Raw genomic sequence first — 11,656 nt, 5'->3', positions numbered from 1 at the left:
CGTCTCTTCCCTTTCTGGATGATCCTTGGTGGTGGTGGTGGTGTAGGGCACGCCTCCCACACCCATCCAAAGCTCCCTGGCAGCGGAAGTGGCCAAGGCACGATGGCACATTAAACAATCCCTCGAGTTTGTGAGTAACAGAGATGGGCTGCGGCTGTGACTTATCAATCCCATAAAATGTTTATTTGCCTTGCATGTGCCGATTTGTTAAGTTGTTTTTGCATTAAACTTTTGTTGGTGTACAGGTTTCCCTCAAGATGTGTTGTTTTAATGTGTTTTTGAGAAAGATGTCAGGATCAATCTGATTGAATGTTTGGGCTTGAGACTCATATTTTCACAAAATAATTGGGTGTTGTATTAAATAATCCTTGCTCTGATATTTTATTTCGTCATGCTCTTGCACGCGTGTAAGCTCATGTGTATAAATAACGTATTGGTAACTGGAAATATAAGGTGTGGAAAAGTTGACCATCTCTCCTCAATGTGTAATTGGGGATCAGTATGGCGCGGTAGCTAGCATCCTGGTGTCCCACCAGTGGTCCTGGGTTTGAATCCTGGAGTCAGCAGATCTTTTTCAGTGGTATTCCGACTCCTACTCGAGGTGCTTTGTGGAGAGCACTTTAAGAGAGTGCATCATCTGTCGAGTGGGACCTTAAACTGCAAACTCCTTTTGCTAACAGTATGCTAATGCAGATGCTGGGTCTCTCTCCACCCTTCCTTGTTTCCCATCCTTCACCAATACCGCAAATGACCTCGGCTGTCTGTTGCCTCCCCAAATAACTACTGCACTACTCAATTTTAAATATCATAACCATTAAAATTTGTGGTTTTTAGTTATTTAAAAGGATTAAATAATTTTCATTAGATGAGGATGACATGTTCTTATTTTGGGAGGGGTGAAGAATGCTAGGGAGCATTTGGGGTGAATGCTAATGAAGATTTTTAAAAGGCATGTAATTGATATGATGAAGGCATGAATTGGGTTGATGTTGCATTGCTATTCAGCCCAGTATTTTTTCTGGCAAGATATTTAGTGAGATTTGTGGCTATCGATGGAGTGATTTGTGAGATCGTTCAGTCCAGGACACCTTCCCGTGTTAACAAGTTAAACGTCTGGCACAGGAGTGCATCATATTGCAACTTTGAAATGAATTCAACCCCTGCAAACAATTGCTATTTCTTCAATCCTTGGTGCAGTGCCTTAGGGGCGAGGATTCTGAAAGAGTGATCCCCTATCCTACTTTTTGATATTCCCCAATTTTCCATGTGGGCGCAATTGTATGCTGCTTGGCATGTCCCAGCCATAATGATTTTAGTCCCTTAATATTGAGTTCATTTTGAGGGATAAATTGTATTGCATAAAAGTTTTAGTTTCATGATCACCTAAGTTTTCCGATAGGGATGGGCAATAGGTTAATGCATCATAAAACCAATCACTTTTGTTGCTCTGGCACAGTCATAATTACTCAGCAACGAAGAAGTACGAGAAAATTGGTTGTATTAATCATAATAAAAAAAACCATAAACGCAGTAATCAACCCGAAGGTCGGTTTGGTAGGTGATGGTAGAGTTCCCCCAGTACTAAGCCCGCTATAAGTAATTATTAGAAAAAGTTCTTTAATTGCATGTTAATGTGTTGAAATTCTGAAGGCTCTGAAGCAGTGGTATGAGGGTGATTGTTTTTATTTAAGAAATTTAATTTGGTATTGATATGCCTTTAAAGGTTTGAAGAGCTAAATAACTTAGGATATAGTATTTAGAGTTGGTCATTGTGGTTTCTTCTCCTTTGAAAATATCGCTGAGAATTATGTATAAATGTGTGTTCGGTTTATTTTAAAGCTACATCTTTATTACAAAGTACTAATGAAAGGGTGCTAAAAGTAGAGGATTATAGAGGGTTAGTTGTATGGTTGGAGGAGTGGCAGAGCAGTTAATTTCATGCAGCACTTCCTGATCATAATAATTGGAATAATAATACGGGGAGTATATTAAGTTAGGAGTTAATTAATGCCAAATGAATTACCTCTGGGTAGTAGGTGTTGTCGCTAGACATGGATTTCCCTCCAGACTGCACCATATTAACCACCTAGGCAGCATATAGCCCATCATCCTCCGTTTGACCCACAGACATGCGTTAAATCCTTGTCATTTCTTGGAAGAACTGTTATGTAGCCACCCATGCCCTCAAATCTGCAAATGAAATATTATTCAAAGATTTTATCCGAAAAAAATTCAGGTTTGGTCATCATTTGAAGTAAATCCTAAATTGAATCTGCATGCTGTGACTATGGCATAAGACAGTATGCATTACCTAGCCATTTATTAGAGGAACTTGCTATTTGGTTATGAAATTTTAAAATGAAAGCATATTTTACTTTCGTGTTAAAATGGTCCTTATTTCTAATGATCTGATCAAGAATTATCCATGTGAAAATAGAACCATTACGTTGGTTTTTAAACAGTTTCCCGAAACCACTCGATGTGATGTCTCACTACTGCAGTGGGGAATTGAAATTATTTTTTTGTTGCTGGTATTCAATGGGTTTGGGTTTATATTTTTCGATTGTTTGGTGAATGAATTCTTTATTCTTTCAAGTGCCACCCAAAAATTGGGCACTATGTTAATTCGTATTAATTGTTAATGAGCATGGCCTCTTTCCCATGTATTTTTTCATTTAAATCTGAAATCTCTTACCCACCTTCTAAGTTTTTTTTGTGGTGTTCAAAATGGGATGAACCAATGCAAAATAATCTCCCTCCGTAATTTTTCCATTCAATTACTTCTTTGCTGGTATTGATGCATTGAAGTTTCTGTAACCATTTACAAACGGTTCTTCCTCGTGTATTTCGAGCATGTTTCCTCCATGTTAGGTCTGATGATAGTGTAATGCCTTGCAGTGCATTAAAAATTACATACTCTTAACTCTTTGATAAAATTAAGTCATAGATCTTCAATTTTCCCAGTAATATTGTGTAGGGCTGAACATTATGTTCGCACAGTTCTTTTAAGAGACCTGATATGTTGGATAGTTAGTGGTGCATGCTTTTAAAACTTATTTTAACATATTAGCTGTTATTTTATCCATAGCTCAAGTTTAATCAATGCATTATAGCACTCTTATATTGTATGAAATTTTCCATGCAGATGGACGGTGTTGCTGTGGCTACAGCGGGTGCGTCCAGTGATGTATTGAATCGCCTTCAATCTTTAGAGTTGGAAAATGCTGACCTGAAGAAAGGTAATTTTAAATTTATGGATAAATATGTGTATGCATACGTACTTGTATATGTGCACATAATGCATAGCCATGGCAGCGAAAATTATTTTGTTTGTATCATGATTGTTTCTGCGAGTGATAATTTTTGGAGGATTCTCAAATACTCAAGTCTCATGGGGATGAATATGTTTTCAATCAAGCTTGCATGTTGCTGACAAAATTTATGGACATCATGTTAAATTTATTGCATTGCAGAATGCGTACATTTAGTAAGACTCAATGAGTCACATTGGTCACAGTAGGAAAAGTCCAGAAAACAAAAAAAATGCTGTAGGAGAGAGGTGGCCAATTGAATATTTTTTAAAATTAATTGTTGCTTGGAATGGATGTTATTCAAAACATAATCACGTTTCCAATGGAAGGACAAGCTCTATGGGTGGCTGGTTTCTTTGAAATGTGGTAATTAAGTTCGCCTTAACTCTCCAAAAACAAAAATAGCTCCTTTTGGGCATAGATGGCTACGAGTTTACATAATAATTACATTAACTGTTGCAAAAATTGCCCAGCTTCTGCCACGATGGTAGTATGCTTGGCTATCGGCCCTGAGGTGGCCAGTTCATTTGCAATCCATAACTTTTTTAGCAGATTTTGTTGCTTTAATTTTTACTAATTTTGTTTTAATGCGTTATTATTATTGGTAATAACATTCTTCCAATTTTTTCAAGTCGATTGGTAAATTTTGGCTTCATGTTGTTGCCTTGTTTGTAGATTTGTCATTGATATTTTTCATTTATTGTCCGACGTTGCTAGAATTTACTCCATTTTATTTTCAGTGTAGTATTTGCTAGGAAGATTCATACCTTAATAGAAAAGAAAACATCGTTAGTTTTCTTCAAAATTGTTTCAGATTAGTGAATTTTTTTGCAGTGATGATGATGTGTAATTTTTCTTGGGGAAATCATCATCAAAATAGAAATTCAGCTGTAGTAAGTTGTGTGAGCTATTTCAAATGGGAACAAAACACTGGTGTTTTCATGGGTACTGTGGCAGTTATCATTTATGGCAAATGCTAGAATGAAAATAAAATGCAGTAAAATATAGTTCCAGTGTGTTAGGAAAGAAATAGAAAAAAACTAAAGATATGACAAATTTCCCATCCTTAAAATTAAAAGTAAAACTGCACCCAATAATAGTGGTTCAATGAAACAAGATAAAATAGAATATGAAGCTGAAAAAATGAGATCATAGGCAGAGCTGAGACTGGAATCTTTTAAATGATGTCCAGAAATGCTCCCCGTTTCTTTGCTGTTGCCTCCTCCACAACTTCTTCTTTAGGATAGTGCAAGTTGTTGATGGTGACCAATTGTATGATACAGGTATGTGCGTGATAGATCACCTATGCTGACACCTCGTTCTCGCTTTTTGAATGATTTCGCTTTGCAACTCCACAATTATTTTTATTCTCTTTTGACTGTCTTCTTTTGTGGCTTTTTCTTGGGGATATTTTTAAAACTATTAAATATTTTTACGCTGTGCACGAAAAGTCACTAATAAATTGTCTGAACACAAGTGAGGACATGTGTGTGATCACTTGCAATGGTGCAGTGCTAGTGCCACTTGTTCTAAATACAAATGTAAACAGCCAGCACAATTACTTGGGACATGCCCCTCTCCTCGTCACTCGTTTTGCGAAATGGCACTCGCTAAGCGAGTTATTCTTGGGCACAATATTTTTGCTCGTTATGTGAATTACTAGGTATCCAAGGGTTTGTAAAGCGAGGGTCCAGCGTATATCCTCTATTTGCAAAGGCATAAAATCAGCCACCATCGTAGTTTACTTATGGATAATTGGGATTAATTTGTATTCAATTTTCAGGTGGAAATGGGAAATTAAATAAAATATAAAAAAAGGGAGTGCCTGTGTTAATATTCATTTCTTGATTTATTGCAGCCATCCCAAGTAGAAATTTAGTACCATTGGTACTGAAGCTTTGGAGAGATAAAATTTATTGTCAGTTACGGAATATTGTGATTTGTCCATTATTCATTATTTTTTTTTTTTTTTAAGTATTTCAATCCTAGGATTGGTTTACTGCAGCTCATATCTTTCCATTCTACTGTATTTGAATGCAAGACAAGGCTGCGTATTCTAGGGAGAGCATAATGTGGTGTGGTTTCCTGTTGTCTTCCGCATCCCAGTACTGCAGCCGATGCTGTGCGCTTCATTCACGATTCATTATGTGATAAAATTAATTTGCTTGTAATGTCTCATTTGGAAAAAAAATTTTCATCTGTAATTTCAGCAGCATAACCATTCTATTGCAACAATTTCAGGGTGTAAAAATCATTCGCCTTGACTGGATTTCAATCGCGGGAATGTCCAGTCGAGTGAATTAGCCAGTTAAGCTATCGAGGCTGAACTCCTTAATTCTGAAAATCTTTGGAAGCGTAGCCATTGTAATGAAATCCATATTTAATACACTACCTCTACACTATTAAGTTTTGAGGATGTTTGGCGAGGATCATTTGAATTCTATAATTTTAATTTATTTTTGCATAATGAGAAAAGCTTTTCCCAGCTGTTAATCCTATAATATAATGTTTCCTTTAGATTTTAATCATATTTTCTTTCTCCCCTCGTTTTCATCATAATCAGCTGTTGGCGATCTAAGGAGCCACATTAGTAGCTTGGAATTGAGATTGAAGAACTTGGAAATCAAGCCTGCACCTGCAGCATCAAAGGGCACCCCCGCAGCATCACCTGCCGCTCCCCAACCTGCCAAACCAGCCAAGAAACAAGATGATGATGATGATGACGTCGACCTCTTTGGCTCTGATTCTGAGGTATTTCTTCTCCCTTATTTTAGTTAATTTCTCCAGAGGATGGAGTATGCGTGGTGTGCCATCATTACAAGTTGATGTTGCTTTGATTCATGGGAATTCGATGATGCCGACCACGCTTGCGGTAATATGCAATGGATCAACTTAAAATGTCTGAATTGACCATTCAATGTTTACTCCTTTTGAGTGCCAACTTTGCTGCGAGAGATTCTGACAAAGTTTCCAAGACTTGCCTGCGACGCTCTTCACAGCCATTTTCTTGATGGCGTTACGTGTACATAACTATTAAATAATATAGTTTTTATGCTTTATTCCCTTTTTTGTACCTCATTCTATGTTAATTGATTTTCAGCAGATTGTTTTACAAATGGTTTAACGGTCATTTTTCGTATCTTCTGCTCTTCTCTTTAACGTAACCTGGCAATGTTTGCACCGAATGAAGCAAGTGTGCATGGCACTCTAGGGTTGACAAAGATGTTTGTTTTATTCACCTTTTGTTATTTCCTGTTTGGTAAATGTAGGAATGCAGAAGGCCCCTGATCTTTTGGTGAATGTATGGATGTTTTCCCTTCTGTAGTTCCACTTGGACCCATTCTCCGTTCATCTTCCTATTATGCTAGATCGGAGAACTCATTTTCGTCACTTTTCTTCTCCAATAGTTCCTTTATTTTTTATGTTAAATTCGTCTTCGGTGCTTTCAAAAACTCTAGCATAGCATTCATCCAACTGCAGGTGAAGCATCGTTTGAGAAAAGGTCCCCGTGTCATGAAAACAGCTGCGATATGCTTCTAGGAGCGTAAGCGAACCTCTTGAGAAAAGAAAGTGATTTGTAAATCCCTAATTGCCTATCAAGTTTAGTCTGAGTCTTAAATGCGATAATTGGATGCTCCTGTTGCAAGAGTATGGGCGATAAGATTGTTCACCAAGGGAAGGTGATGCAGGCTGAAATATCACTCACAGAGACAAGAAGTAAAAGGCAATTGACTGAATTGAAATAGTGTTAACGATACAGTAAACAGATGCTGTGGTGGTAGTATCAGTTTGAGATGGCATTTATGTGTAGATTTATAATAGATACAAATGATGTAGTTATAAAATAATCTATGTCCCATAGTTGTAACTTTTTCCTCGTCCTTTGGTGCTGATGGCATTTAGAGAATTAATTGAATAAACTCCAAATCCGCCTTTCACAAGTGGTGAATCTCTATGTCGAGTGTGGCCAGACAAACGAGCTGGTACCAGTGATAGTCGTGTCGAGTCACGCTTGACATCCGAGTGTCAAAGGCTGAGTGAGTAATTCTGCAGGGATGTTATCTATACCGTCCACCTTAGTCCGTTTCAATTCCCTTAATATTTCTTCTGTCTGGACCTAAGCTACCCCCCCCCGCGGGTAGGGGGATAGAGAATACTCCCGCAGTATCCCTGCTTGTCGTAAGAGGCGACTAAAAGGGCGGGGAGAAAACCCCGAAAACAAACCCCAAGCCAGCAAGGGATGCGTCCGGACAGTGCTGTGGATCCACTGTCTGTGAGCGGCCATACCATCTGGCCTGCGATCCGCCCAGGTGTTTGCCGTGCCTGGAGACCCGTAAGGGAGAAAAGGGGATCCTGGAAGGTGAGCTTTCTGGTTCCCAGCAGGGTGTCGGATGCCCTGTATGGACCGGGGAGTGATACCCCTCTTCGGCCCCGGATTTCGTGTAAACGGGAGGCCGGGAGCTAGCCACTCCCGGTCAATCGGCTTCCGTCGCGTTTTCGCTCCGGTGGCGAGTGCCAAGGTTGTGGGGGTCTGCGTAGGGAGGTCGGAGATGTAAGGGTTTTGGTGGGCCCTTGCACCAAAGATCCACCCCGAAACAGACAACCACTCCAGAAGCGCTATATCCCTCGAGTTAGCCCTGGCGACCGCTCCGGTTTGGCGGAGTGGCGTCCCAAATGTGTGGCTCCGTGGTGGGTGGGGAGGCCGAGGGACGAATCATTTACTATTATGGAGGAAAAACCCTTTCCACCACTAAAAAGATCCCGTCCGGACACCGGCGGGGGAGAAAAGTGTATCGGCGCATGTAAGCGCTATTTAATTATGTCTTGTGCAAAGGAAGGTGAGACCTTGAAAAAGGTTTCTCCCTTCTTAATTCGCAGAGTGTTATCACAGATTGTGCCTGGGGACCCAAAGAGCGTGAAGAAGCTCAGGGATGGTACACTACTTATAGAGACCCTGAACGACACACAGAGCGAAAAACTACTTGCTATGGGAACGCTCCATGACATTCCGATTAAGGTGGAGGTGCACCGCACTCTTAACACCTGTCGGGGAGTCATCAGTCACTACGACCTTCTATACGTGGACATCGAAGAAATCAAGAGAGAAATGTTTTCTCAGGGAGTGACTGATTGTCGTCGACTCACCACAAGGCGCAACGGAGAAAACGTAAACAGCACCTCCGTGATCTTGACGTTTGCGCGTGATAGACTACCCGACAAGGTGTTTGTGGGCTATGAATCGGTACCAGTGAGGCCATTCATCCCAAATCCCGTGCGTTGTTTCAAATGCCAACGGTTCGGCCATGTCGCGTCGCGCTGCGAGGGCAAGGCCACCTGCCCGCGCTGTGGCAAAGACGCGCACGAGGATAAAGAGTGCTCTTCGGAAACTCTTTGTGTGAATTGCGAGGGTACACACCCAGTGTACTCTCGTGATTGCCCGAAGATGAAAGAAGAGAGGAAAGTCATGGAGATAAAAACACTGGAAAAAATCCCATATGCGGAAGCGAGGAGAAAATACAGGGCGCTAATCGCTCCAACTTTCTCCCGGTCCTTTGCTTCCGTTGCAACCACGCAATGTGTAAAGTGTACCATCGCCACGCAGACAGAGATCCCGAAAGAATCCCCAATAGAAACCACGCAAGTGCCTAAACCAAAAAGGGTGAAGGATGGAAAGAGTAAGGTGGACAAGGAGCCACCTACTCCTGTGGGCCCTTCAAAGAAGAGCCCACTAAAAACCACCAAGGGGAACACGCGAAAAGGGCGTGAGAATACACCTTCCCCGCCGCCTCCAGTGAAGCCAAAGAAGCCGGAGGTAATTGAAGAGGACCAGAGTATCTCTGATACTGAGGTCTTCGCAAACGAGTGGAAGAGGAAACATCGCTTCAAGCGATAACCTCAATAGAGTTGGTCATCTCCCTTTTTAGTCATCTTATTTATTTATATATTTATTTATTTATTTATTTATTTATTTTAATTTAACATTTTAAATGTGTTCCATTCTGCAGTGGAACTGCAATGGTTTTTATCGGCACAAGGAGGAGCTGGCCATTTTAATCCAAGATTTTAAACCCTCTTGTATTTGTCTCCAAGAGACCCATTTTAAGGCTGAAGATAAGGGTATTCTGAAGGGGTTCACTGTTTTTAGAATGGATGACCTAAGTGGCCAACGAGCCCAAGGGGGAGTAGCAGTTGCGGCCCGTGAGGCCCTTTACACCTCGCGAGTCCAACTGAACTCTCCATTCCAGGCCGTCGCTGTCACGGTGCACACCCCTGAGAGGATGACGTTATGCAACGTGTATCTGCCAGAGGGTGCACCGGTGACTCGCCTGAACCTTGAAGCCCTTGTCCACCAGCTTCCTCAGCCGTTCATTTTGATGGGAGATTTTAATGCCCATGATCCTCTCTGGGGAGGGCCAGAAACCCAAAGTAATAGGTGAGGTCGAATTTTATCCAACTTTATTGAGGATTTTAACCTGTTTTTATTAAATAGCGGCGAAAAAACCCGTTTTAACAGCTTCAATGGGGAATTCTCAGCAATAGATCTTTGTCTATGCTCGAGAAGTCTAGCCCCAAAGCTGAAAATGTCCACCCACAACGATCTCTGTGGGAGTGACCATTTTCCTCTTCTACTCGTTAAAGAAGACTCTTCGCCCACCATTTCAAAACCTCCGGAAAAGTGGCGTATTAACCGTGCGGACTGGCCACTTTTCAAGCGTACGTTTACATATAAACACGACGCAAGTTTCGACGCGTTGCACAACGTCGATAAACTAAGTACAACGCTGTTGGCGGCAGCTACCAAAAGTATCCCTCGTACGTCCGGGAATATAAATCGAGCTCCTGTCCCTTGGTGGAACGGGGAATGCGACCGGGCGATTCGGGCGAGGAAAAAAGCATTGAATATTTTTAGAAAATATCCCACGGCAACTAATCTGGCATCGTACCGCCGCCTGAGAGCGCGAGCTCGACGGGCCGTGAAGGAGGCCAAGAGGGCTTCCTGGATAGAATACGTCTCTACCATCAACCATCGCACGCCACTTGGTCAGGTATGGGACAAAGTGAAGAAAATCTCCGGGTCCAAGGGCTCATTTGTCATCTCGCCATTGCTTGTTGCTGGCCGGGTGGTTAATTCACCTGCCGAAATAAGCAACATATTTGCCAGTCAGTTCGCGGCCAATAGCAGTGACGAGGGCTATGCCGCGGACTTTGCGAACCGGAAGAGGCGATGCGAGAGAGTCCCTCTCAATTTTGGTGCAGGCCCTACAAGCGAATATTACAATGAGCCTTTCACGCCCTGGGAGCTTAAATCCGCCATCGAAGACTCCCATTACACCTCGCCAGGGGCGGACGAAATCCACAACGCATTTCTCCGGAACATTCCGGAAACCGCGATTGGGGAGGTCCTAAATACCCTCAACCAACTCTGGAACGAGGGCAGTTTTCCAAATGCCTGGCGAGAGTCCATCGTGATACCAATCCCAAAACAGGGCAAGGACAAAAATGACCCGAACAACTACCGTCCCATATCTCTCACCAGCTGCCTGTGCAAGGTGATGGAACGGATGGTAAACCGACGTCTCATGTGGTGCTTGGAGAGTCGACACCTGCTCTCCGATGCTCAGTGCGGCTTTCGGCGTGGCAGGTCCACGACAGACCACCTGGTGCGCACTGAGAACTTCATCCAGGAAGCCTTTCTCCACCGTCAACACGTCATAGCAGTCTTCTTCGACCTGGAGAAGGCCTATGATAGTGTGTGGCGATGGAGAATCCTCAACATGCTCCACAAGTGGGGATTTAGAGGCAACATGGCCCTATTTATCAGAAATTTTTTAACCAACCGCCTTTTTAAAGTTAGGACTGGGAAGCACTTTTCCCGATCTTTTACACAGGAGAACGGGGTACCCCAGGGTTCAGTACTGAGCGTGACGTTATTTGCCATCGCCATCAACGACGTGGTGGAATGCATCAATGCCCCGGTGATGGCATCGCTCTATGTGGACGACCTAGCCATATTTTGCCGGTCGACACGACTGCCAAACGCTTCCAGGCAAGCCCAGGTGACTCTAAACAAACTGGGAGAGTGGTCGCGAAAGAACGGATTTCGTTTCTCCATGGAGAAAACGAAATGCGTGCACTTTCACCGTCTTCGCGGTTACCACGTTACCCCGACCCTAACCCTGTTGGGTAGGATTCTTCCATTTGTGGAGTCCGTCCGCTTTCTCGGCATGATCCTGGACCAAAAGCTGAACTGGCGGGAGCATATCCGCGTGTTACGTGAGAGGTGTCGCCAAACCCTCAACGTTTTAAAGTTTTTAACTCACTCCACTTGGGGAGCAGACCGCACC

The 11,656-nt window shown here is 42.4% G+C and overlaps 1 protein-coding gene across 5 annotated transcripts in view; it reads left to right on the top strand.

Moving 5' to 3' along the window:
• The window catches only part of LOC139687745 (elongation factor 1-delta-like), a 36,732-nt gene that overhangs the window by 9,266 nt on the left and 15,810 nt on the right, over positions 1-11,656 (top strand). For 3 of the 5 annotated variants that reach the window (XM_071585017.1, XM_071585015.1, XM_071585014.1), the window contains 3 exons: positions 47-130; positions 3,146-3,239; positions 5,875-6,062. In XM_071585017.1, coding sequence (XP_071441118.1) covers positions 47-130; positions 3,146-3,239; positions 5,875-6,062 — 366 coding nt within the window. The remainder of the gene's footprint in view (positions 1-46; positions 131-3,145; positions 3,240-5,874; positions 6,063-11,656) is intronic. The other 2 variants (XM_071585018.1, XM_071585016.1) reach the window with 1 other exon arrangement.

The sequence above is a fragment of the Hetaerina americana genome, unplaced genomic scaffold (assembly GCF_022747635.1).
Source record: "Hetaerina americana unplaced genomic scaffold, ioHetAmer1.1.p SCAF_2, whole genome shotgun sequence".
Lineage (NCBI taxonomy): Eukaryota > Metazoa > Arthropoda > Insecta > Odonata > Calopterygidae > Hetaerina > Hetaerina americana.
Note: the sequence above shows the minus strand (reverse complement) of the source record. Positions and strands in the feature narration are given on the sequence as shown.